This window comes from Genypterus blacodes, unplaced genomic scaffold (genome assembly GCF_046128005.1).
Source record: "Genypterus blacodes isolate CSIRO-AG114 ecotype Tasmania unplaced genomic scaffold, CSIRO-AGI_Gbla_v1 ptg000628l_1, whole genome shotgun sequence".
NCBI classification, from domain to species: domain Eukaryota; kingdom Metazoa; phylum Chordata; class Actinopteri; order Ophidiiformes; family Ophidiidae; genus Genypterus; species Genypterus blacodes.
This window is the reverse complement of record NW_027467344.1, coordinates 123,532-147,903: the sequence shown is the minus strand read 5'-3', so window position 1 is coordinate 147,903 and position 24,372 is coordinate 123,532. Positions and strand designations below refer to the sequence as shown.

Here is a 24,372-nt window from a genome sequence, read left to right as displayed (position 1 = left end):
ACCTCCTCCCTCGCAGGCACAGACAAGTATGAATGTCAGAGATTTGATTTGTAAGTCAAAGTGGTGTTTGTCATGCGACCTTCAAACTCTCTTCTCAGAGATAAATGGAAGCAGAACCTTCATAGGTTCATCGGGGGCGGCAGTAGCTTGGTCCATAGGGATTCAGCTTGGGAACCGGAGGGTCGCCGGTTCGAGTCCCGTATGGACCAAGTAAGTGGACTGGTAGCTGGTGAGTTGCCGGTTCGCCTCCAGGGCACTGCCGAGGTGCCCCTGAGCAAGGCACCGAACCCCCAACTGCTCCATGGGCGCTGTAAATGGCTGCCCTGCACCCCCTCTGTAATGCATGAGTTTGTGTGTGTGTGTGTGATATGAGGGTGCAAGATAAATTTCAATTGTGTGTGTTGTGAGTCGGATAAAAGCGTCTGCTAAATGAGTGTAATTTAAATTAAATTAAATCAGACCATCGTCTCATCAGCAGGTGAGGTCCTGGAGCCCCGAACCTCCTTCACTTCCATCATGAGCACAGAAGCTATCTGACATCTCAGAACATCAGAACAGATCACAGCTCAACTTGAGGGGGTCCCACTCTCAGGGTCTCCAGTCTGGAGCCTCAGGATCCTGATCTTCTCACATATGATTGCAGCTTTTCTTTTAGTCACATGAGACAACATTGGAGCATATTGGGAACAGAACTAAACTGGTCTAGTCCCACCAGAGTCCAGAGGCTCTGAAGAACACCGAGTCCTGGTGGCTCTGAGGTGCACAGGTGAGGGGATGGTACACACAGTACACACTGTACACACACGCACTGTACACACAGTACGATCACTTATGTTACTAAAAACAGATGTTCCTTCACGCCATTAGCATTTAGCTGTTAGCATTTCCATGGATCCACAGATCAACATGAACGTCAGTAAAGCTTAAGGATGCAGAAACACTTGGATGGTGGTAATAAGTGGTGAATGTTTCCATGTTTGCCTTCAGACTAAAGTAAAGAATGAGTCCATGATGGAGGACGATTCATTCACTTGAATAGTTTATTGGTTTTGTTGGTTTACATATCGTACATCGTTCTTTTCCTTTATACAAGAATTCACATATTCACAGGTCTGCAAACAGTGACAAAAAGGATTTAAAAAAGTAAACAAACACCAAACTAAATTCTCCAAATGACGGCAGAGGCCACGCCCCCTGCTGGCTGCTTTGTCACAAACATGAAGCCACCAGAGAAAACAAACACACCTTAAATAAAATGTTACAGGAAGTGACATCATGGCTGATATGGCCATGATATGCCCCCCCCCCCCCCCCCTACCATGGTAACAGCCAATCAACATTTAGAGGCTTCATTTCAGCAGAAAGTTGACCTTTGTTTTTTCTGTTTCTAGAGGAGGAGGAGGAGCAGTGATGAAGGACGGACTGAGGCAGGGAGAGGAATCCCTGACAGCTGATCTGGGCGGAGGAAGCTGATTGGTCAGCACAGAAACAAGAGCCAATCAAAGGCCTTCTCTCCCAAAGGCCGAGAAGCCAAACATCACAGATGTTGCCAGTCGATGGCCACCAGTGTCTGATTGGCTTCCTGGGCGTGGCCAATCACCTCAGCGATGGCGTGCTGCCGCCACAGATGCTGGATTTTCCTGTAACGTTCTTGACACAGGTGGAGGGGGTTTCCCCGCCTGGAGGGACAAACAAAGTTACCACAGAGCAGAAGAATCAACCAAGAGGACCAACCAAGGGTGCGTGTGTGTGTGTGTGTGTGTGTGTGTGTGTGTGTACTCACTTGAGGCCCTGGTCCGTCTCTCCATAGTCATCCAGGTATGGTGGAGGATAAAAACAACCCTTTGTTTTACCTGCAACAAACAACACTTGACTCTCTCTCACCCTGAACACACACACACACACACACACACACACACACACACACACACACACACACACACACACACACACACACACACACACACACACACACACAGTGTCAATACCAACAGAAGTATCCATAGTAACAAGAGTAATGCATTTATAATTAAAGTATTTGCTTGAATAGTGTTTTTAATCATATCTTGAATGGGCAATGAGGCTGAGTGTGTGTGTGTGTGTGTGTGTGTGTGTGTGTGTGCGTGTGTGCGTGTGTGTGTGTGTGTGTGCGCGGTCACACTGGGACCCTTCCTGTGGCTCATCCCTGGTCATCAGTGAGTTAATTTTTGATGTAATCCCATATGAGATCTGATGGATCAGCGGCTCAATCTGGCCTGATGAGATGAGATGAGATCAGAGTGTTTCTATAGCAACGTGACATGCCTACCTGAGGAAGAGGCCCAGGCCGGCTCCACAGGTGAAGGTGTGAGCCGTGCAGGCGCCCACGTCCTCGCCGTTCACTTCGCTCTGGCAGCAGTAACTCTGAGAACACAACATGGAGCCGCAGACGAGGCAAAGAGTCGGAGCTCGAGATTTATCCCCACCTGAGCGAGGACACCTGCAGGGACACACACACCGTTACACCGCTGACTCACATGCTGGTGTCATACTGACCATGCGTGTGTATGTGTGTGTGAACTGACGTGAAGCTGGATGCCTGGTTGATGAGGACGCTGTAGTCTTCTGGCAGGTCAATCAGCTGATTGGACTCTCTGGGGAACCTGATGATGACTCCGCCCCCCTGCAGTGTTTGTCTGACAGAACGGTGACAGCACCACCTGCAGGCAGAAGGACAAACATCACCTGTGTGTGTGTGTGTGTTGCCTCTGTGTGTGATTGTGTGTGTGTGTGTGTGTGTGTGTGATACCTCTGTATTAGAGGATCCAGCAGAGTGTGTTGGCTCTGATAGACGTGCAGCAGGTTACAGGGCAGACTCAGGTAGCTACACAGCGCCTCCCACTGGCCAGGGCCTGGAACTACCACACAAAAGATGTGGCCTTACACAGTGCTGAAGGGTAACTTTGACAGTCTGTGTGTGTGTGTGTGTGTGTGTGTGTGTGTGTGTTTGTACCTACCCAGCAGGTCAGCCGGGGGCGGAGCTGAGTTTAGATAGTGAAAGAAGAGGGCGGTGGCTCTTAAGAAGGGCAGCATGGCAGCTTTAACACAACGCCACAGCAGCCACCCACAGGACACTTCAGGTAACACACTGTACCAACACATCAACAACAACCTTGTGTTACATCACAATCATCTGTTAGGGTTTATCCTCCTGTGTATTTGGGCTCACGTTCACTGGTATACTTAAGTGTTGGCATTTTTACTAACACACACACACACACACACACACACACACACACACACACACACACACACACACACACGCTCATCATAAATCACAGCACTCACTGTGTTGTGTGTGTGTGACACTGACCTGCCCAGATGTTTCCTCAGCATGTTAAACAGCTGACAGGTGAGGTCCTCTTCCTCTGAGTCTCCACTGTCCTGATCCATACTGACGTCCTCTGTGTGTGTGTGTGTGGAATAAATACATACATGATCAAATACATTTGACTTTAAAAATGAAAGTCATTTGAAGTCAGAGTGTGTGGGAGAGAGAGAAACCTGGTGTGGAGGTGAGCAGGATCTGAACCATGTGAGCCACAGTGACCAGGTGAAGCAGGTGGACATGGGCGGAGTCTACCACGGTTCGCCCTGATTGGTCTAAGCAGTGGATTGAACTGTAGGAAAACACACTGTAGACCTGCAAAGACAGTCACATTGGATCAAACCAAATATAAACTGGATTCACTGGATGCAATTACATGTCAATTGGATTAAAGTGGATTGAGATCAAACTAAGTGGACTCCTGGTCATGTGACACATGAGGATGATCCTACCAGAAGATGAAACATGTCCACATCCAGGATACATGGGGAGTTTTCCACGTGGATATCTGGAACCAGAGCTACATACCACACGCACCTGTTATCGCCAATCAGTGTGTAAGCTGCCAGCAGTGTGATGAAGTGTGTGAGTGTGTGTTTTAGTTTGTACCTGCTAGCAGTCTGATGAAGTGTGTATGAACTGATTTCAGTTTGGCTGCAGTCCAACATGCAGACCCAAACCTGGTGAGAGAGCTCAGACAGTCATCCTAACACACACACACACACACACACACACACACACACACACACACACACACACACACACACACACACACACACACACACACACACACACACACACACACACACACACACGTGATCACTGATGTGTGAGTGAGTATGATGGTGCTGTGGTGTGATGTCACACACACCATTGATAGGTGTGAAAGTATCTCACCTGTCTGCAGGGTAAACTTCCAAAGAGAGGCTTCTCCTCGTCCACCAGGAGGCGCTCTGCAGACAAACACACAGACGCTTAACACTTGAACCTCTCAGGTGTACGTGTACCATTATCCAGTGGTCCTGGTCCTCATGTGGCCCAGGAGGAGCCATGAGGAGCAGGTAGAGAAGAGGCCCTCTCAGGTAAGAGGACCCCTCAGGTAAGGGGACCCCTCAGGTAAGAGGACCTCTCAGGTGTCAACCCGTGTACAGATGTGTGTGTACCTATAGCCTGGATGGTGTAGGCACAGCTGGCCCAGCTTAGCGCAGGGACTCTGTGATCCTGCTCATTGGGGTTCAGCTTCAGTCCCACCTTATAGGTGGACATGCTAAAGGTGGTGATCATCTCACTAACGCTGCTGGAAAACGGCTTCCTGAAAGATAGAGTGACATCACTGATGAAATCACCACAGTCGATCAAGAAGAAAAAGGGAATACTAACATTTTAATAAAGGAGAGAAAACAGTTACAAGCTGCTGATTCATTAAATCGCCTGCTTTTAAACTTCATAGTGGAGAGAATGTGTGAAAATAAAAACAACACTGATTATTGATGACATTATTGATTAGGGTCAATAAACGGCTGCTGACTCACAGAGGAATGAAATCCACTCTGAAACCGTCAGGAGCAGGAGACTCCGCCCCCTCTGATGCACCTGCAACAAACACACACACATAGCAAGTACAGCTTTGATACAGTGGGACGCCACTTTCAGAATGATTGACAGGTGAAGCAGACTGACTGTCAGAGAGTAGAGCTGCTATCTGCTGAGTGGTCAGTTTAAGCCACGCCTCCAATGTGGGATGATCAACACTGTAAAGGAGAGAGAGACCCAGAGACAGAGAGGAGTCATATAACAAAGGCAGTTTACAGTGTGTGTGTGTACCAGTTGCTCAACCTGTGTGTGTGTGTGTGTGTGTGTGTGTGTGTGTGTACACCTGTGGCTCAGCCTGTGTGTGTGTGGTAGCAGTGGTATCACAGTGTTGCTCAGACACTCGCACAGTGGACAAAGGAACTCTCCATTCTCCACGTCGTAGCTGGTGTGACCTCGAAGACGCTGCTGGCGACGCTGCTCCTTCAGCTGCACCGCCTCAAAGTACCTGAACACACACACACAATGATCTTTGTGAGTCAGGCGGAAGAACTGAGAGAGACAATGTAAGAGAGACAGCGAGACAGACACAAACAAAGTGAGAGAGACAGTGAGACAGAGGGCTAGTGAAGGAGAGACAGACAGAGAGACAGTGAGACAGACAGACAGACAGACAGACAGAAGACGGAGAGAGATGAAGGGTTGGTTTGTTGTTGGACTGCTCTGTGGACACCTGTAGTGTCTCACCTCTGCCAGCAGGTGGCATGCATGATGTGACCACAGCTGGCAGTGTGGATGCCGAGAGAGAGGTCAGGGTGCATGAACAGAGGGTCATGGTGCTCTGAAACACAGTAATCAGTGAGCAGCTTTATTCGCTTGGTCTTCCTCAGAGCTCTTCCTCCAAAACAATGTGGAGAAGTGTTTGGCTCCTCCCACCTGGTTCGGGTGTAGCTCGACTGCGGTTTTTGGAGAGGACGGTTGACCTCTGCACGAAGGCGGCCAGTACCATGGCCCTGCCGTGACCTCTGACCTCCTGCTCTTCCTGGCACAGGATGCAGGTCACCAGCTGACGGCGCTCAGCTCCGCCCACAAACCTCCTGGGACCAAGACACACTTGAGAGACACTGAAAGACTGATCTGAAGAGACGGGGGGACTGAGGGTACAGGAAGGGAGAGAGAGAGGAGCAGAGACAGAGAATGTGGTTAGCATGTCTGTTGGTGGCCTGTGGGGTGTTTGTTAGCGTGTGTGTAGGGTGAATGTTAGTGTGTATGTTAGGGTGTATGTAGGGTGTATAGCTTAGGGGCGGCAGTAGCTCAGTCCATAGGGGACTCGAACCGGCTACCCTCCGGTTCCCAAGCCAAGTCCCCTGTGGACCAAGCATCGACAGCATCGGCGGCTGGCAGCTGAAGAGTTGCCAGTTTGCCCAAACCTGCTCGACGGGCGCTGGCTACCCTGCGGTGCATGTGTGTGTGTGTAAGAGGGGGGCGCAAACTTCAGGGATATGTGTAATTTGCATTGTTTGTGTAAGATTGCATAGTGTGAAACTGCATGTATGTAAAAACTGCACGTCAAATGTAAAAAAATAATTTGAAGCCAAATTTTTCAAGGCTGAGATAAAATAAAAGGTTTCTTCTCCGTCTTCTATATTAGGGTGTGATCAGGGTGAATGTAGGGTGTATATCAGGGTGCACCTTTGGTCTGCAACTGCAGACGTTGAAGCCTCCAGCTCCTCCAGGCTTTGCTGGAAAAGCTCTTTGTTCTCACTGATGAAGTGCTTCTGCATCTCAGACATCTGAGCCATGATCTTCTCCCTCCTCAGTCGAGCCATTTCCGCCTTTCTCTTCCTCTCCGCCTTGTCTTTGTCTCGCACTGTCTGCAGGAAAATAACAGCATTGCTTAATTTATGAAGCAACAAACTTTTAAGGTGAACATTGTTTTTCCTACCTCCTCTGGACCGTGATCCTGGCTGATGGTGACGGAGGAGGAGGAGGAGCTTCTTTCTCGAATTGTTTTGATGTTTGCCACCATCTACAAACACAAATAAGGACATAATACTGATACATACACATAGGGATCAATTGATAGAAATTAAGCAGAAGAAATTCTACTAAGAGAAACAAAATAATCTTCTTTTCCCAGACAAACTATCCTGATGTTCTAGATGAGCTACAAAAACCTTCAGGTAACCCCAGAGCCCCACCATGACCCGGACCATGATGGGAGGGACTTCAGACACCATGGCTAGAGGACATGAAAAATTTCCCCAAATTTGGGAAAACATACAGCATAAAACATACATGAAGAACTTTGAAGTCAGCACGACCTCTGCTCTAACGATGACAGCGCCCATGAACATTATGCTGGTCGTCATGATGTGAAAGCGTGAATGTATCGGGGGCTGCAGTAGCTCAGTCCATAGGGACTCAGTTGGGAACCGGTGGGTCGCCGGTTCGAGTCCCGTATGGACCAAGTAAAGTGGACTGGTAGCTGGTGAGTTGCCAGTTGGCCTCCGGAGCACTGCCCCTGAGGTGCCCCTGAGCAAGGCACCGAACCCCCAACTGCTCCACGGGCGCCGTATAATGGCTGCCCTGCATCCCCTCTGTAATGCATGAGTTTGTGTGTGTGTGATATGAGGGGGTGCAAGATAAATTTCAATTGCGTGTGATTTGAACGTGAATTGCATGTAATGTGACAATAAAAGTATCTTAATCTTAATCTCTTATCTTATCAAAATGAAAACAGATACTGTAGTAAAAACATTAAACCTATAAAACAGCCTTTCTGTTTCCACAGTATACATGAGAAGTATCATTTTATTTCAAATAAAATATTTAGTCCGTATTCTAACTACATTTATAATCTGACAAGTATTAAATGTACATTGGGGCCCAAAAGTTCTGAGACCACGAGAGAATGTGCTTCTACTCTGAGTAAAGTCTGGAGCTCTCCTCAGTAGATGTGGCAAACCTTTGAGGTCTGTTTGGCTCGTGGTGCTGCTGCAGTACGAATCCTATTCCACAAAGATCCAAACCAGTAGCTTTAGAGCCGCTGGAGAACATAGCAACGCTTCACCTTTAAGTATCCTTCTTTTGATGTGAAGTCTCTGCTTCTTTACTCAGCACAGTCTGTATCTGTGATGACGTTGCTGCTCCCTCAGAGAACAAAGCTTTATGTGTGGCTCTTCTGATGCTGAGGTCAATGTTGCTCTGCCTCATCGTGCTTTGGTCCAATTTGGACAAACTAACCTTTGACATTAAAAATAAAAATTAAACTAAAATTAAAGGATTTGCCTTAAACTAAAGGTGGTCTCAGTTCTTCAGGACCCGCTGTATCATCAGCAGCATTCAGGTTAAATGTATAATCTCAGACGTAAACAGTTTGATGAGGCCGAACCTTGAGGATCCAGGTGATCATGTCTTTGTGGACCTCCAGGTGAGGGGCGTTCTGTAGACTCTCCAGCAGAGCCAGAACACTTCCTGATGTACTGGGAGCTTCTCCAGGACCTGTACACCCACCAGCACAACTTTGAAGCATGTGAATGTGTGTGTGCTATACTGATGTGTTATCTTGCTCCACCTGTGTGTGTGTGTGTGTGTTGTACTGACGTGTTATCTTGCTGGTGTAGTTGAAGGTCACATCATCATCTCCTTTGCTGTTCTCTAGCTGTTGCTGTTCCTCCAGGAGAGCCATTCCCACCAGGTGGAACACCTGCACGACACCCAGAGAACAGAGTGCATGGAACTCTTCAATACAGACCACAGTGTAGAAATCTTTTCTTTTTACTGTGACTAACTTTCAATTAATCTTAACTCATTTGCTGTAATAACCACTTGTATACCATCTTCCAGATAGGGTCCTGGGGGCAGACACCCTCTCTACGTCTAAGAGTAGGCTTCAAACTTTCCTTTTCGATTAAGCTTATTGTTAGGGCCGGCCAGGCTTGCCTTGGATCAGCCCCTATGCTGCTATAGGCCTAGACTGCTGGCGGACCTCCCATGATGCACTGAGCTCCTGTCTCCTCCACTCTGGGCATATTCATGTTCCTTTACTGCAGTTCACTAACTTTACTTATTGCCCAGAGATTTCTGTGCTGTCTTGTCTCACAGGTTCTTGTGGAAGCCTGTCCTGTAGAGATGAAGACCCTGTCCTGTAGAGATGAAGACCCTGTGCTGTAGAGATGAAGACCCTGTGCTGTAGAGATGAAGACCCTGTCCTGTAGAGATGAAGACCCTGTGCTGTAGAGATGAAGACCCTGTGCTGTAGAGATGAAGACCCTGTGCTGTAGAGATGAAGACCCTGTCCTGTAGAGATGAAGACTCTGTGCTGTAGGGATGAAGACTCTGTCCTGTAGGGATGAAGACTCTGTGCTGTAGAGATGAAGACCCTGTCCTGTAGAGATGAAGACTCTGTCCTGTAGAGATGAAGACCCTGTCCTGTAGAGATGAAGACTCTGTGCTGTAGAGATGAAGACTCTGTGCTGTAGAGATGAAGACCCTGAGCTGTAGAGATGAAGACTCTGTGCTGTAGAGATGAAGACTCTGTGCTGTAGAGATGAAGACTCTGTGCTGTAGAGATGAAGACCCTGAGCTGTAGAGATGAAGACCCTGAGCTGTAGAGATGAAGACTCTGTGCTGTAGAGATGAAGACCCTGTCCTGTAGAGATGAAGACTCTGTGCTGTAGAGATGAAGACTCTGTGCTGTAGAGATGAAGACCCTGAGCTGTAGAGATGAAGACTCTGTGCTGTAGAGATGAAGACTCTGTGCTGTAGAGATGAAGACCCTGTCCTGCTGTTTTATCAATAGTCATATTTACATTAGTACTGTAGTTGTTGTTGTTGTGCCTCTCTGTGTGTCTCTCTCTCTTTCTCTCTAAACCCAACCAGTCAAGGAAGATGACCTGCCTGAGGTTTCTTCCCAGGGGGAGTTTGTTCTTGTGTGCTGCTCATAGGGGAATGCTGTGTTTCCTAAAATGCTCTGTATGTAACAACGTTTGTTGTGATTTGGAGCTATATAAATAAAGTTGAGTTGAACTGGACACATATGATATGGGAAGTAGTTCAGCAGGTATAAATGTCACTTTTGGACAGCCTACCCTCTGCAGCATGGACTCTGTCCAGCCTCCTCCACTGGGCTCCACAGCCCACTGCAGCACAGCGCCCTCTACTGCCAACAGCACATCACACTGCAGCAGGTTCACCAGGCTGCCAAATAGAGGGCAGAGAAGGGGCGGGGCCGGAGGGGGCAGGGCTAAAGAGGATGCACACAAACATACACACTTTGAGTAGGCTGATGTCATTTAACGACTTTATGCTCAGATTAGAACATACACAACACACAAGTACCGTTTAAATTAATTCAGCGTGAGAGAAGAAAAATGAGTGCTCTTCATTTTGGAGAGAGCGAGCGAGAGGTACAGTGAAGTGGAGAGAGAGAGAAAGTGAGCAAGAGCGACTGAGAGGGAGAGGGAGAGAGAGAGGGAGAGGTACAGAGAGAACAGAACAATGGCGGAGAAACAGAAGCAGACACCCTAAAGATGTTTGATGCAGGAAGGAGGAAGCATCTTACTTTGACTTTGTGTAGTCAATCTTTGTGTCTTGGAAGTAGACAAAGATTGACTACACAAAGTCAAGTAAAAGTAGATAAAAGTAGTTGTTTCAAGCACTATGGTGTCAATCTGGAGATCAGGCAGCTGTCAGAGCTCCAACAGCAAACCAGATGGTGTTTACAGTTTATCACTGCTCAGTCAGAGCTAATGAAACTAAACCAAACCGGGTCACCATCAGAAACACAAGCAGTACTCCAAAGTATGACTGCAGCACAGACGTGTGTGTTTGTGTGCGTACCTGTGTCCTCTGCATTCTGTCTTCTCATCTTTCTCTGAGCCTCCTCAGCCTTTAAACACATCACACATTAATACCATGACAACACATCGTGACAGAATGGGGTGTGAGTGTGTGTCTATGTACCTTGGACTGGTCAGCTCTGGAGTAATGATGGAAGTAGAGGTTAAAGTGTTTATTCCACTCTGGACGGAGTTCATACAAACCTCGACCTGTGACACCAGGCTTCCTGCACACGCACGCACGCACGCACACACACACACACACACACACACACACACACACAGTCTTATTCACATCCAAAGTAATGCGTTTAGTATCCAAAAAGCAAATCCAAACCTGAACCTTCTCACTTAATCTGATAAAAGCATGAGTCCTCTTCCAGGTGCCTCCCCTGAATACTGACACACCCAGATCTATACCTGTGATTACTGCCCCTAGTCTTCAACCAAGAAGATAAACATGCAAACAAAGGAGAAAATAACTGCAACAATCTGAAAGAGAATAAGAGTGCTGGTTTTGTTTGTGTGTGTCTGTGTGTGTCTGTGAAGGTTCTCAGTCATCTAGGTCACTAGTAAACGTTTGAGGATGTTTCAACTCTAGTCCCAAAGGCTTCTTCAGTTCTAGTGGAGATTTGCAAGATACCTAGGATTACTAGCAAGTCCAGTTGTCCTTTCCTTGGTTTGTGTGTGTGTGTTTCACTTGGAAGGTGAGAAAAACACAAAAAAACAAACTTACTTGAAAGAAGCCACAGTGTCGATGACTCTCTCCAATCCAGTTTCCTTATTCCCCTGAGGGAAAAATATAAGACTTTTAGACACACACACACACACACACACACACACACACACACACACACACACACACACACACACACACACACACACACACACACACACACACACACACACACACAGTTGCCTCACATTCTCTGGCAGAGCCTTCACCAGTTCACTGTGAGCCATGGGTCTAATGGAGAGCTGGTGGATGATTTCTCTCCTGACCTCATCGAAGGGCTCCACCTGCCCAACGCCAGCCACGTACCGCTCACCTGGACACACATACACACAAAACTAAGACAGACGCAATACCAAAACTAAGTCCTGAGGTTGGTGCTGGAGCAAAGGTCACTGAGTCTTTAAAATGGAGGCATTATCGTGTTTGAGATATCTATCTCTGAACAAAAGAAAGCACCATCCTCAGGCCACTCAATTCTGAGAACTTTGTTGTCTCCAAACATACAAAAATACAGAACCTTATATAAATACTCACCAGCAACCATGACAATCAAGTGCAACATCTCCTCTATCAGAGTGTTATTCTGCTGGACCACATCCTGAGAGACAGAGACATGAAGACAGAGGGGACAGTCAGGTTCAGAGAAAATGAGACCAGTAGATTAAAAGAGACATAGACAGACTTGTGCAGATTATAGGATGTCAGTAGAATACAAAGAGATAATGGATCCAATGGTCAGCTCTGACCTTATTGGCCTCTCGGTATCTCTTCCTGCAGTCAGCAGAGCTGAAGATGTGGAAAAGTTCAAATCGGCTCAAAACCATCATCAGGAAATGGTTTGGTTCCATCATGGACGCCCCTGCCTGGAGGAACAAACGGACACAGAAAATGAATCAATAGAGTCTGACTGTGTCGGTAGTCTGTGTTTGACAGGAGAGCCAATTTCCATCAGTCTGACTGATTCAGTGGAGTCAAGCTTGTTTCTACCTGCAGCATGATGATGTCTTTGTCGAACATCTCTACTCTGCACTTTACATTGTGGTAGTAGTAGATCTGAAAAACACAGACAGACAGACAGACAGACAGACAGACGACATTTATCACCACAGGTAACAGCAAAGAATGAAGGGTGGCACTGGGATGAAGGGGTCAAATGTTACAGGAGATTTGGCAGGAAAAACAATCGCCACCAACAACCACCACTTTAGGCAAGGAACCAGGGGAAAGCCAGCAGTGTGAAAGCTTGAAGCCTGACGGGTGCTTTGCTCTGGCTATCAGTTATTTATCAGCTCCCGACTCACCTGGTTGATCAGTGAGAAACCATTTCTCCTCCACATCCCAGCGTGCACCTGGGCACAGAGAACCAGGCAACGAAGGGGGAGCTCAATCAGGAGGGGGGGGCTGAGTTCACCCTGAACACACCACATATTAACACCTTAACATGCTGCATATATTCTTCTTTCTTTTTACATGACAACTCCTGCCTGTCACTCCAACAACCACATCTTTAACTGTACGTGAACATAGAGATGATTACAATGTGCTAGAAATAAGGATCAATTATTTATCAAATAACAATTATAATAGATGATGAAGTGATTGTCACAGACCAGTGGCAGCTGTTCAGGGAAGCGAGCAGCCACTTCTGTCTTACTGAGGAGAACATGGAGACCTGCAGAAATATGCAGATGGCCTCCGGGATTAACTGGTGAAACACTTGATGAAGTGATGAAATCTTTTTGTTTGACTCACTTTAAATCTGTTCCTTCTATTCTTACCTGCCAGCAGCCTGCAGACAGGTAGGTGTATGGACACTTTGTCCTGAGAGACCTGGTATCTGAACGTCTCCACACAATGACCAGCCAGACTCAAGCTGATTGGCTGCTCACCGTCAGCCAGGCCGCTGTGACACTGACTGAGTGCGCACAGACACTTCTTATAGGCCTCGATCAGCACACGCTCCTAACAAACAGGAAAGAAACACACTCAGGATCAGTGAAATGACTCAAATGAGTGTCGTACAGTTAATCACATTTAAAATGTAATCACAATATTGTTTTATTTGGATTGTGCGTGCAGCCTTCTGGATTCCTCACATCGGTAGCACACCACTCCTGGATCATGGAGATGATGTGAGTGAGTTTCATCTGCAGAGTGAATGCCGCCTCCCACTCCGGCTCCATCTCTATGTGTTGTCCCACCTGTCTCACCACTGGGTCCATGCCCTGCAGAGAGACAGACAGATACAGAGCTCAGGCAGAGAGAGAGAGAGAGAGAGAGAGATAGATACAGAGTCAGGCAGAGAGAGAGAGAGAGAGAGAGAGACAGATAAGGAGTCAGGCGGAGAGAGAGACAGATACAGAGTCAGGCAGAGAGAGAGACAGATATAGAGTCAGGCAGAGAGAGAGACAGATACAGAGTCAGGCGGAGAGAGAGACAGATATAGAGTCAGGCAGAGAGAGAGACAGATACAGAGTCAGGCAGAGAGAGAGACAGATATAGTCAGGCAGAGAGAGAGACAGAGTCAGGCAGAGAGAGAGACAGATATAGTCAGGCAGAGAGAGAGACAGATATAGAGTCAGGCAGAGAGAGAGAGAGAGAGAGATAGGCAGGTGTTTCTTCATGTACCTGCATACACTTGAGCAGCTCCAGGAAAGCATCCAAACCTTCTATAAACTTTTCTCTGAGCTGCTCGCTCCACTCTGCAGGACGACTGATAAGAACGTACCTGACAAACAAACAAGCCAACAGGTCAAATAGCAAAGGTCACATACAAGCAGTGAGACTTCAGTGGTGTACATGGGTGTGTATTTGTGTATGTTGGGTACAAGGTTGAATGTTTGTGGACGTTGGGTATGCCAGAGTATACGGGTGTGTAGGTGTACACTGGTGTATGTGGCTGTATGTGGGTGTACACTGGTGTATGTGGCTGTATGTGGGTGTACACTGGTGTATGTGGGTGTACACTGGTGTATGTGGCTGTATGTGGGTGTACACTGGTGTATGTGGGTGTACACTGGTGTATGTGGCTGTATGTGGGTGTACACTGGTGTTTGTGGCTGTATGTGGGTGTACACTGGTGTATGTGGCTGTATGTGGGCGTACACTGGTGTTTGTGGCTGTATGTGGGTGTACACTGGTGTATGTGGGTGTACACTGGTGTATGTGGGTGTACACTGGTGTATGTGGCTGTATGTGGGTGTACACTGGCGTATGTGGGTGTACACTGGCGTATGTGGGTGTACACTGGTGTATGTGGCTGTATGTGGGTGTACACTGGCGTATGTGGGTGTACACTGGCGTATGTGGGTGTACACTGGTGTATGTTGGTGTACACTGGTGTATGTTGGTGTACACTGGTGTATGTGGGTGTACACTGGCGTATGTGGGTGTACACTGGCGTATGTGGGTGTACACTGGTGTATGTTGGTGTATGTGGGTGTACACTGGTGTATGTTTGTGTATGTGGGTGTACACTGGTGTATGTGGCTGTATGTGGGTGTACACTGGTGTATGTTGGTGTACACTGGTGTATGTGGGTGTACACTGGTGTATGTGGCTGTATGTGGGTGTACACTGGTGTATGTGGGTGTACACTGGTGTACGTGGCTGTATGTGGGTGTACACTGGTGTATGTGGGTGTACACTGGTGTACGTGGGTGTGCGTGGGTGTACGTGTGTAAAGTCCTCACTTGAGGTCGCCAATGAGGCTCTGGACTCGTCCAAACTTGAAGGCCTGTTGTGCAGTGTATCGATCAAACTGGAATCGTCCCTGCAGGTCTCTGTGACGCAAGTGATCCACAAATGTTCTGATGATAGTGGTCATCAGGTTCTCCTCCACCATCAGCATACGGGCCTGAAACACACACACACACGCATACACACAAAGATAGTTGGACGTGTGTAAATGGATGAGTAGAAGTATTTAGTTTGTGATGTCGCACAGGGACTGAATTCAATCTGTGCTCACTCTAGCATCATCGTCATCATCATACCTGATCAGAAGAAGCTTCTCTCTCTCAGCCTGCCAGTTTTCCCTTACATGTTAAGGTTTTTAATGAGTTTAGTCCATTTGAATCTTGATGCAGTTTATCAATGCTGGCCTTGAGTCTGTCACTACAAACAGACGTGTGTGATGTCACGCTTTAACTTTTGACCAATGAATGACAGAGAAGTCTTCACAGGCCTGCCTGCCAGTTGATATTCATGCAAGTAGAAAACAACTGAATCAGATAAAATAAGATACCATCTAACAAAAGGGTACTGGTGTGAAAGTGACCTGAGAGCTTCCATCTGTCGGGAACTGTTTTTGGAACATTTGTTACGTAACCTTTGACACTGGATGCGATGTTGGGCTAGAAATAAACTTGAATTGACATGAAGTTTTAAGGTAGCGCCCATGCACACACTCTCACACACTCAGGCACGCACATACTCACACACACACTCACCAGTGAAGGGACGGTGAATACTTGCACTGACAGGTCAGTGATGGAGAATTCACGGTCGTGGTCGTCTTTCACAAAGTCACTCTGCAAGCGTTCATAATTCTACTAACAGGAAGAGGAGGGGGGAGAGAGAGAGAGGGAGGGAGAGAGAGAGAGGGGGAGAGAGAGAGAGAGAGAGAGCGGGAGAGAGAGAGAGAGAGAGAGAGAGGGAGAGAGAGAGAGAGAGAGAGAGAGAGTGTGTGTGGGGGCACAGAGGAGGATGAGGAGGAGTACTCACCATGGTTGGGACGGTGAAGAGTTGTACAGACAGTGAGGTTACTGACACAACTCGCTCGTGGTCGTCCTCCATAAAATCTGTCTGGAGTCGTCTGTAGTTCTAAGGGGGGGGGGGTCAGAGGTCACTGCTGGCGGGTTGATGCACCCAAAAAATAACTAACATACCATCCAAAAACAATTCATCTGATTTGAAAGAGGTTCTGTTTTCTCCTTTGTTTGTTTGTTTGTTGGTTTATCGGGACGGTTACCACGTAAGTTAGGGTTAGGGAAGCAATTTGAGTGAAACCTGATCCATTACCATGAGGTACTGGTCGGCCTGGTGGTGGCCCGGTGATAACCACTTCAAGTATGAAGTCCATATGATTTCAGCTGCATCTATCCACATTCATCCTTACATACACAGAGATTTTCTGCCATTTACAACATTCCAAAGATGTTTTTGCATCTCCTCCTATACATTTGGGGTGAGTTTGGCATGTCAGATATGTGGACCAAACCAGGCAAAAGATGGATGAGTGTTTGTTTTATTTTCCCTTTTTGATCTGATTGAGTGGCTGTGGCTTGTTCTTCACAAAGTGTCTGTGCAAGTTCCCAGTCATCCAGGTCCTGGTATCCAAGGAAAAGTCAATCTTAGGCAACTGGACTTGTTGGTAAAGACGTTTCACCTCTCATCCCAAAGGCCAATCACCATCTACCACATCAGGCTCCACAGTTGTTGATCTGTTGTTATTGCGCCACCATCAGCTAGATTGATGTTTTATTCTTTGCATAAGTAGTGAGGTCACATGCCTGACCACTTATGCTCACTGCCTCCATTCAGTCATAGTCACACACAGCACTTTGTGAAGTCAATCTAAGGCAACTGGACTTGCTGGTAAAGACGTTTCACCTCTCATCCCAAAGGCCGAAAGGCTTCTTCAGTTCTGGAGAATCCGGCTGATTGGTTGCACAATAACAATAGACACATTGAGTCAATAACTGTGGACTTTGATATGTAAGATGGTGATTGGAGGGCTGTAGGGCTTTGGCAGAGGTATGTACTCTGATTAGTGGCCCTCTTGTTAGTTTGAATTATTATTATTAACAGGACATTCTGGTCTGTAGGGATTCTTTAACCTGCATTTTCTGCACAAGTGAAAAAATGTGTTTTTCTGGCAAATGAACTAATTGATCCTTTCATCCCCCACAGCAAAGCTGATGGCTTTGAGAGTCACTAAGTGGAGCTGACGGGGTCACAGTGTCAGACTGGAAACACGGGAGGTCGAGGAGCAGCGACACACCGTCAGTGTGATTTACAGACACAAATGTGCCAACATACAATAAGAAACATGATTGTACTTACAAGTCTGTGCCAGTTCCACAGAGAACAAGGACAATGTGTATTCATTACCTTAACAGCTCTACACACTGAAAACATTATCCTGACAGACTCCTCACAGACCCGACCTGCTGATCCGCCCAGGGGTTCTAGTCAGTTCTAGTCAGCCGAATCAATACTTATTAGAGAGCCGTGGAATTTGATAAGTATATCGAATGAACAATTCGGAGAATCACTTCTTGGTTGTTGGATCTGGATTAGGAAATGAGCTTAGATCTGGCTGGTAAATCTGTTGAAGGATCTGCAGGCAAACAGTCAGGATCAGGTGTCTTACCTTGGCAAACTGGATGGCAAAGATCTTCTTGTACTTGAGGTCCATGAGGAGGCTGTTCATCAGCAGCTGGTGGTAGATGTTCCTGGCTCCTGCACACACAGAGCCACGTTACACCATTGAGCTGCAGCGCTAGGAGACGATGCCACCTCACATACTGTATTTTGAAATGAATGCGTCAGATTTAGGCATTCAGGGCTGAGTTGCGTTCAGAGTTGGGATACGCACAGGCGTAAAATCATAGTCTTCCATATTCACACTTAGCTCCTTTTGTTGCTCACGGACCTTCAGGACATTCAGAAATTTCATTTAGATAAACGACACAAAGCATCTCTGTGCTGTCATCTCACCAGCGTCTCTGGACTTCATCTGAACTTAAAAGCTAAAGAATGAAGGCCGAGAAGCGGAGGAAAGGTAAAAGTGTTTTTCCATTCTTGTCGCTTCTCAAATGTGATTGGTACAATTGACTGCACACACACACACAAAGTACGTATATCAGTGAGACTGAACATCATTCTGGGGCCAAACATGAATTTGAGTGACTGTTTCTCTTCACTACTGTGGCTTCTGAAGATGACATCGTACAAAACAACACAGTGGTATTTGGTGTCATTTTATTTTTCATGATGTCATCGGTCCTTATACAGTAAATAAGACAGAGAACATGAAACATGCTCTCCTGTTTAATCGGCGCTCTTCCTATCATAAAAGTTTTGTTCAGATTACAGGCAGGTCTTTGTTTGAAGGCACAGGAGACATTGAAGCATCTCATTCCCACTTAAGTCACCGACTCCCTGCTTGATATCTGCAAAACTAGTGAGGTTTAAGTATTCATGAACAGAAACATCAGCACAGACAATCTGTGAAAAACTGAGGTCGCACAGCAACGCAGGTGTGTGTGTGTGTGTGTGTGTGTGTGTGTGTGTGTGTGTGTGTGTGTGTGTGTGTGTGTGTGTGTGTACACACACACCTTTCCACATCTTTGAGTCATTGAGCATAAGCTGATCCACCAGCGAGGTGTTCTCATCTTCTGGACTTTTCTGAAGACCCACCTGACACAAGATTCTCCTGAGCCCATCTGTAACATCACACACACACACACACAGACACAATACTGATGTGGAGAGTAAACTGAGAAGGAAAGGAGAATGTGACAGAAGAGGAGTGAGGAGTACCAGAATACTGTATGATCTGTCCAAGCCAGCTCAGAGCCTTCAGCGCAAAACACTGATGAGCAACAACAGACGAGTGCATGACCTGAACCCTGAGAGGCTTCGACTGGCGGCTCGTGTTCCTCTACAGGGGAAACAACACACCTTAGACTCTCATCCACCTCAAAATACAACAGAAGAATGAAGTCATGAAGTGTTTGCAGGCAAGACTCACCACAATCACAGACTTGGCCTGTTCACAGAACTGAAAGTCACCAAAACGAACAGACTTCCTGCCCTGCACACACACACACACACACACACACACACACACACACACACACACACACACACACACACACACACACACACACACACACACACACACACACACACACACACACACACACACACACACACACACACACACACACACACACACACACACACACACACACACACACACACACACACACACACACACACACACACACACACACGGTTCAAGTTTACTAACGTCCAGTACATCAAAAGTCTTGGCTCATGGAAGTATTGTCGCCATGGTTACAGGGTTAGAGATGAAATCATACTTACATCTCTGTCGACCGTGGTGGCGAAGCTGACAGCCTCTTTCTGGCTGCAGTTTACAGCTTTCTGTAGCGTGTAGATCACCTGCTCATAGGTGTGGACCTCATCGTTAAACAACATGCAGTAATACGTGTCTCCCCTCTCACTGCACACAGGGACAGACACACACATCACTTGCATGGATATGAAGGGCGTAATGTGGTATTGTTTGATGTGTGTCCTGTCCTGAGCCTTTTGTGCTGGTTCCTGTCTCAAACAGGCTCACAGGCCTGAAGCTCAGTCTCTCAGCTCCGTGAGAAGTTAACTACGTTGACTTTACTTTAGTGTCACCAAGAGCAGGTGCAAAGAAGCAAAGGTGTATTAATGTCCACATTTCTGTTAGGCTGCACAAACATAATTCAGTTTACCCCAACCATTTGCCCCAATGTTACTGAAGCCATAGGATGTGTCACATACCACTTCATCGCCCGCTTTCATCAGCACTCACACACACACACACACACACACACACACACACACGATCCATGAATGTAAGTAATATGGATGTGCCAGTATAGTTTTTAGCAACTGAAGTTGAATTGCCTCCCTGTAAGTCTTGATATTGTGTAACTTCATGGAATAGTGTTTCTATTTCAGTAACACTAATATAGCTTATTTATATCTTAGGAGCTTGTTGAGGCTCCATGAAGGACACGTTTCACTTTTAAAGTCTCTTAAGCACAAAGATACTCTCATACACACTGTGTGTTTGCAGAATATAATGTGAATGGTGTATAATTGTGTGTGTTCATACGGAGGCTCCAGTCCAACAGGTAGCTGGTCCTCCTGCTCCCATGTCAGCAGGTCCACGGCGTACTTCAGGATGATGAAGAAGATGCTGTAGCTGCGGGCGACCACGTCAGCTGGTAGCTGGGCTGTGGGGTCCTGGAGAAAGAAACGCTGCTTCTATTAACACTGTCAACGTGCCCTGCAGCAAGGCAGTGAACCAGCACACTGCAAAACCAGCAGACTGTGGCTACACGGAACACATTGTTTCACATATTTTCAGGTTGTACAATAATGAAGCCACAGACTCAACATTGATGAAGATGGAAGGAGAGTAAATGTTCATGGTTTGGGAAAGAAGAGTCCTTGATGAGGCTGCACGCTTTTCACAGACATCGCTTGCTGGAGGGAAGGGAGGGGAGGGGAGGGAGCAACCGGAGATGCGTTGGGCAGTCTCTTCAGGAAGAAGAGGAGCTGGTGAGCCGTCCTGATCAGGGTTGAGGTGTCGACCGTCCAAAAGAGAGGTCTTTGGAGATGTTGACACCAAGGAGGTAGAGTCCCGTTGATTGGGATGAAGGTCTGTGTGGCAACTCTGCTACATTACGATCATTTAGCAGACGCTTTCTATAGTCCACAACAAGATCCTTTGTCTTTTTAGTGTTAAGAGCCAGATTACTGTCGGTGCAGCGCACAGCCCTGTAGGATGACTCATGATGTCACCATGAGGCCCATCACTGCTGCGTGATGATGGTGTTGGATGTAAAGGTGTGCAGTCATAGGTTAAGAGGAAGTCAAGGAGCCGCAAGATGGAGGTCCGTGCACATCAGCTGACGGTGAAACTGCCGGCGTACTTCAACGAATCACGGATAAACCAGTTGAGTCCTGTCCCCAAATAAACCAAGGACGTTAAAACAGGAACAGGGAGCTCCAAACTATGAGTAGGTGCATGAAACATCTACTGTGTGTGCAGACTGTTGGTAGCCTTCAGGTATGTGGGCCGATCTGGAGCCATAGATTTCTCCCTTGTGGACGCCTAAAGCTGGTGGGTCCATTCCTCTAGAGGGGGCGCTGAGAACTTTACCTGGAGCTGAAACTGGAGTCTGCCTGGAGTCTGCTGAGCCTCCATTAGAGCTTCTGCACGGACATTTGACTCATACCAAACACAGCATCAGATCTGTCCAAAACATTTCAATGAATACATGCTGTCAGACTGACAGGCATGCAGACAGACAGGCAGAAGGTGTCTCACCTCCTCAGCAGTATCTGTGTTGTTGGGTGTGTGTTTTTGGCAGTAAGGACCCTTCTTCCAGGCCTCAGCATCTCCACAGTCACAGAATCCTCCACCTCCAGACGTGGTCATCTGTGACACACACACACACACACACACACACACACACACACACACACACACACACACAGTTACCTGCAGCAGACATCTGCTTCATTCCCACACACACCTTTATGCAGCGACAGAATGTGTGTGTGTGTCTTTATGAAGAGGTCTCAGTATTGTGTATGTAATGACAGGTGGTGTGTGTGTGTGTGTGTGTGTGTGTGTGTGTGTGTGTGTGTGTGTGTGTGTGTGTGTGTGTGTGTGTCTGTGTCTGTGTGTGTGTGAGAAGTGAATGATTGACTATATGGCTGATCAGATATTGACACATGAGAACCATTGCTTGGTTCATTCTGTGATTGTGTTCAGACATGAGAGCATTTTTGAATATTTTATTCAATGAAAACATGGTGACCTCTGACCTCATACACCGATCACAGTGTTGCAGGGCAGGGTGAGTGTGTACCTGACAGCTGTATGATAAATAGCTTTAACGTACTCACTCTGTAGCGGTGGTCTTTGTGAACACTGCCCAGGAAACACTGCATGCAGAGAACACAGGTGGGGTCGGCCGCACACTCCCTAAACATACGCGCGCACGCGCACACACGCGCACGCACACACACACACACACACACACACACACACACACACACACACACACACACACACACACACACACACACACACACACACACACACACACACACACACACACACACACACACACACACACGTTACTGCGTGCAGAGTGTGGCGAGTCACTGTTGTCTGACAAGCAGAGATGTTGACGTGTACCTGCAGGAGTAGGTGGGCTCTCCCACTTTGAAGACGTGTCCACATAAGGGCGACGGCCGGTTGTTCTCCTGTAGCAGGGCCAGGCCGCTGGACGGCTCCTGACCCAGCAGGAGCCACTCCAGAGGAGCCAGGAGGAGGAGCTGGCAGGCCAGCTCCTCCCTCTGCTCCTCCCTGCTGCTACTGGGCCCCAGGCAAAGGATTTTGGGTACATACTGGGCCAGATGCTGGTACACCTGCTGCTGCAGATCTGCTGCTGACAGCCACCTCTGGAAAAGAGAGGGAACACCCAATCAAGACCTGATTAAGAACAACTACAATGGAGAACGAGAGGGAACACCTAATCAATACCCCATCATCTGCAATTATCTGAATTCAAAAGGAGTTAGTGTATTCTTTGTCTGGTTGCATGTGGTTGTGTGTGTGTGTGTGTGTGTGTGTGTATGCTGATAGTGTGTAACCCTGCTCTGAGGTAAATGTTCTGCTCCTCAGCAAAATCACAGCATTGAAATCCCATTGACTGTTTCTATTGATCAGTTGTAGATTGTCCCTGTTAAACCCTTCCCTTGTTCACTCCTCGCTCTCTGCTTCCAAACCTAAAGCTGCTGAAGACAAAACACAAACTCCTGAATCCAAAGAGATCTGCACCATCATCCAGATCCTCCACAGACACACAAATCCAAGGACAGGGCTTCTATATAAGCACTCTCACATTAAACATGGCTGTCTGGCTATGTTGGTGGAGGCGTCGTGCTCACAGGGCGGCTGAGTGAAGTGATCCACATTCATTTGTTTCTCTGTGGTTTTTGTTTGTTGTAATGCAATATCCTCATAGTATGTTTCTTGATTCAGTAGTGGTTGGAATGGTTTCACTGTGTTACCAAGGTGACACATGTATAGCACACTTGTATGTGACATGCAATCAAAGCCTTCTTACTTCACAAAACCTTTCAGTTAAATATAAACACACTACCCCCCACCCACATACTACTTTGCAGGGCTCTGTGCCACGCCCCCTCCACACAGGACAACAGCACCAAAGACCTCAAAGAAGAATAAACTTTATTCTGTGATCAAACTCAGAAACAGCAGTAGCACAGACCTGAACTGTTCCTCTCATCTCACAAATAAAATGTTCCTCTCCTCTCTGCCAGGCACTAGTGTGGTGTTTCCCTGTGCAGCAGTGGTTGAGCTTTACTGAGGCACACCAGGTTAAAGGTCACTCATCTCTCTGAGCTTTAACATACACAGCTGGGTCTCTAGAATAAAGCGCGTTCATGTATAGACAGAGACAAACACTCATTCATACAGATTCATTGTATTGCCGTTGCCCTGGTTACAGCACGTTGTCACTGAATTATGTGAAATTCTTTTCGGCGTTATTTTCCTTTTATTCCATACAGCGCGCGTGCATGTTTTTAGTCGTTCATTATCATTTGGAATAAGCTCAGAGCTAACAGCTATGGGCTAACAGCTCAGCCCCGTCATGCTATATAACACTTCTGTCGGCCATTACGTGGGTTAAAAGAACATTTTTATTGGATGATGTAAACCCACAGCTACAGCGAAGCGTTAATGTGTCCGTAAAGAGAAAGTGTCGCTATCAGTTTCACAGCTTTCCCCATCCAGATGTTTACAGATCAGTCTCAGCTGCTAGCATTAGCATTAGCTCAGTAAGAAAAACAAGCCGAGTGAAAGGAGGATTGTTCGGATAACGAGGCTTCTATGAGAAATGATATTTGTTGCCTGTCGGGGCGTAGAGTCTTGCGGTGTTCCGAGCAGGGGAGCCGCTTACCGCCGCAGTGTCTTTAGCGGAGAAATCCAGGAATTCAGCGCAGAAAGCGGACGGAACATCTCTGTCAGGATGGGCCGCCGCCATCTTGCTTTCGTAAAT

The 24,372-nt window shown here is 47.1% G+C and overlaps 1 protein-coding gene across 3 annotated transcripts; it reads right to left on the bottom strand.

The window, feature by feature from the left end:
* Positions 1-1,012: 1,012 nt before the first annotated feature.
* ubr2 (ubiquitin protein ligase E3 component n-recognin 2) lies at positions 1,013-24,372 on the bottom strand. 3 transcript variants are annotated; one of them, XM_076140466.1, is made up of 46 exons: positions 24,274-24,372; positions 22,482-22,747; positions 22,187-22,265; positions 21,603-21,713; positions 20,382-20,512; positions 19,595-19,733; positions 19,236-19,298; positions 19,025-19,145; positions 18,820-18,927; positions 17,853-17,941; positions 16,202-16,300; positions 15,169-15,332; positions 14,105-14,204; positions 13,573-13,701; positions 13,255-13,438; positions 13,087-13,148; positions 12,778-12,888; positions 12,464-12,529; positions 12,223-12,339; positions 12,011-12,074; positions 11,665-11,789; positions 11,477-11,529; positions 10,865-10,967; positions 10,742-10,790; positions 9,991-10,145; positions 8,504-8,606; positions 8,292-8,401; positions 6,843-6,926; positions 6,590-6,771; positions 5,834-6,051; positions 5,645-5,738; positions 5,244-5,405; positions 5,048-5,118; positions 4,900-4,960; positions 4,531-4,679; positions 4,265-4,320; positions 3,977-4,073; positions 3,820-3,887; positions 3,544-3,682; positions 3,353-3,443; positions 2,997-3,127; positions 2,789-2,897; positions 2,565-2,699; positions 2,309-2,479; positions 1,784-1,885; positions 1,013-1,679 (listed from the first exon to the last, which is right to left on the bottom strand). In XM_076140466.1, the coding sequence occupies exons 1-46, from the start codon at positions 24,355-24,357 to the stop codon at positions 1,538-1,540; spliced, it is 5,247 nt and encodes a 1,748-aa protein (XP_075996581.1). In that variant the 5' UTR covers positions 24,358-24,372; the 3' UTR covers positions 1,013-1,537. The 3 variants fall into 3 exon arrangements, with proteins under 3 accessions (XP_075996581.1, XP_075996582.1, XP_075996583.1); XM_076140467.1 differs by lacking the exon at positions 16,202-16,300 and adding an exon at positions 15,928-16,026; XM_076140468.1 differs by lacking the exons at positions 22,482-22,747; positions 24,274-24,372 and having other exon boundaries at positions 22,183-22,231.